This window comes from Alnus glutinosa, chromosome 6, assembly GCF_958979055.1.
Source record: "Alnus glutinosa chromosome 6, dhAlnGlut1.1, whole genome shotgun sequence".
Classification (NCBI taxonomy): domain Eukaryota; kingdom Viridiplantae; phylum Streptophyta; class Magnoliopsida; order Fagales; family Betulaceae; genus Alnus; species Alnus glutinosa.
The window spans coordinates 3,095,864-3,097,743 of NC_084891.1; the positions used below are offsets into that span (position 1 = coordinate 3,095,864).

The 1,880-nt window shown below is 40.5% G+C and overlaps 1 protein-coding gene across 1 annotated transcript; it reads right to left on the reverse strand.

Moving 5' to 3' along the window:
- Positions 1-581: 581 nt before the first annotated feature.
- On the reverse strand, positions 582-1,341 carry LOC133870867 (uncharacterized). Its single transcript, XM_062308114.1, has one exon. The coding sequence runs from the start codon at positions 1,180-1,182 to the stop codon at positions 802-804; it is 381 nt and encodes a 126-aa protein (XP_062164098.1). The 5' UTR covers positions 1,183-1,341; the 3' UTR covers positions 582-801.
- Between the last annotated feature and the right edge of the window lie 539 nt (positions 1,342-1,880).

Genomic DNA, 1,880 nt, shown 5'->3' on the forward strand with positions numbered 1-1,880 from the left:
ATGCCCTTAATAAAAAAAAAAATACTAAAAAAATTCTATTTTTTTTAAACAAAAAGAAAAAAAAGAAGAAGAAGAAATCAACATGAAAAAAAAAACACACACACATTGGAGTAGCGGACCGCCCCTTTTTCTTTTAAAACCGATATGTGATTAAAATATATGTAATTCATATTTGTTTCTAATTGAGCCAAAAGCTTCTCCGCCAAAATGTACTATACATTGAATGGGGGGTAGCACCTTCCAAGAAAGACACATTTTTAGACTGAGAGTGCATAAAGTGTAGACATTAATTCAATTTCCAGCTTGTTTCTTGTTCTACATTCATGAACTAAACTCCTAAACTAGAAAGTCCAATAATTCACCTTTAATAGGTTGAGAATTGATGCGGATCTCTCATAATTTGTTACAAATTTAAGTAATAACTATAAAAGCGTTCTTATGAGATTCACTTGTTCAAATAGAAGGATTAGATTTATCCGAACTCTTTCACAATATTTATTGTTCCTATTGCTAAAAATCTCAACCAATTTGAGAATTTGATCTCTCATTTATTCAAAAATAATGAGTTTGGAGGAAGCATATATAAAACGCCTAAATTAATAGTCGCTATAAGCACAATTCATAACGAAATTAATTGAAACTTACAAAATGCATACACTATGTATATAGCTTCTGACCAGACAAAATCAATGTCAGGCAAACTACATTGTACTCATTAATTCGGAGTACCATCAAATTAAAACTCTGTCTCTGTACATACAGAAAACATGCAACACGACCCAAATTAACGGCAAATCATTCTCAGCTAAACGCAACGATATCCCTCCTCGACGCCGCGAGCCTCGCGGAGAAGTTGAGCGGGAACTCGTCGACCCGTGTGTCGTCTTCGAAATTGAGCGCGTAGCTCAGCGGGTCGTAGCTGAAGTCCGCTGAGTGCGAGCGGTGGTGCCTGCTGCGGGCCCTGCAGCCGATCCGCGAGATCAGGTTCTTGCATCGGTCACGTATCTCGGGCAGGTCCTGGGCGGTCGATTTGATCCACGCGTAGGGCGAGCGCGGAGACCGCGGCTTGTCCTGATCATCGCCTTCCGGAGGCCCGCTGTGGTGGACCGAGGAGGAGAAACACCACAGCTTTACCTTGTGCCTCAGCGAGGGCGTGGATGGTTGCTGGAATTCGTTATACATTGCTGGTACGTGCTCTACTACTCGTAGATCAATGGATATCCAAAGAGAGAAAGAAAGTGAGTTTTAGCGAAAGAGATTAGAGGGCGATGAGGATGGTGGTGGTGGTGGTGGTGGTAGTGGTAGTGGTTGGGACTTGGGGGTTAATATAAATAGGAGTGATGTGGGCGAGAGTGAAATGGAGAAGGACGGATGAGGACGAATAAATCTGAGGTGGAAAAAAGGGTAGAAACCGTGGGACGTGCGTGGTGCCGGTTTTTGTGTTAAATCCGCGTGCGATTTTGTGCGTTGGCTACGTATCTCAGTAACGGCAGAAGTGGCATGCAATTAGGACTTTTTAGGTAATTCATCCACATAAAAAGGACATAAATTTTCTCTCGTGACCCGTCTATCAAATTGTGAACACCTAAGAAGCACGTGATTCTTTTAATAGTTCTATTAAATATCATGTAATTCTCACGTATTAATTAAAAACAAAAAAAAGCTTTTTCATATGTTAAAAACATACATAACAGTTTTATACACTAAATTGAAAAAAATTTAACTTAGAGATTACATGTTACTGTTAGGAGTGAAAAATGCGGTTACAGTTAGCGGTTATTACTAGGGGTATAAATCTGGACCTGATATAACCAGCCGGGAAACTGGATCCGAGCATTAACCAGCTTCGGGAAACTCGGTTAGTACCCGACTCTGGGTAC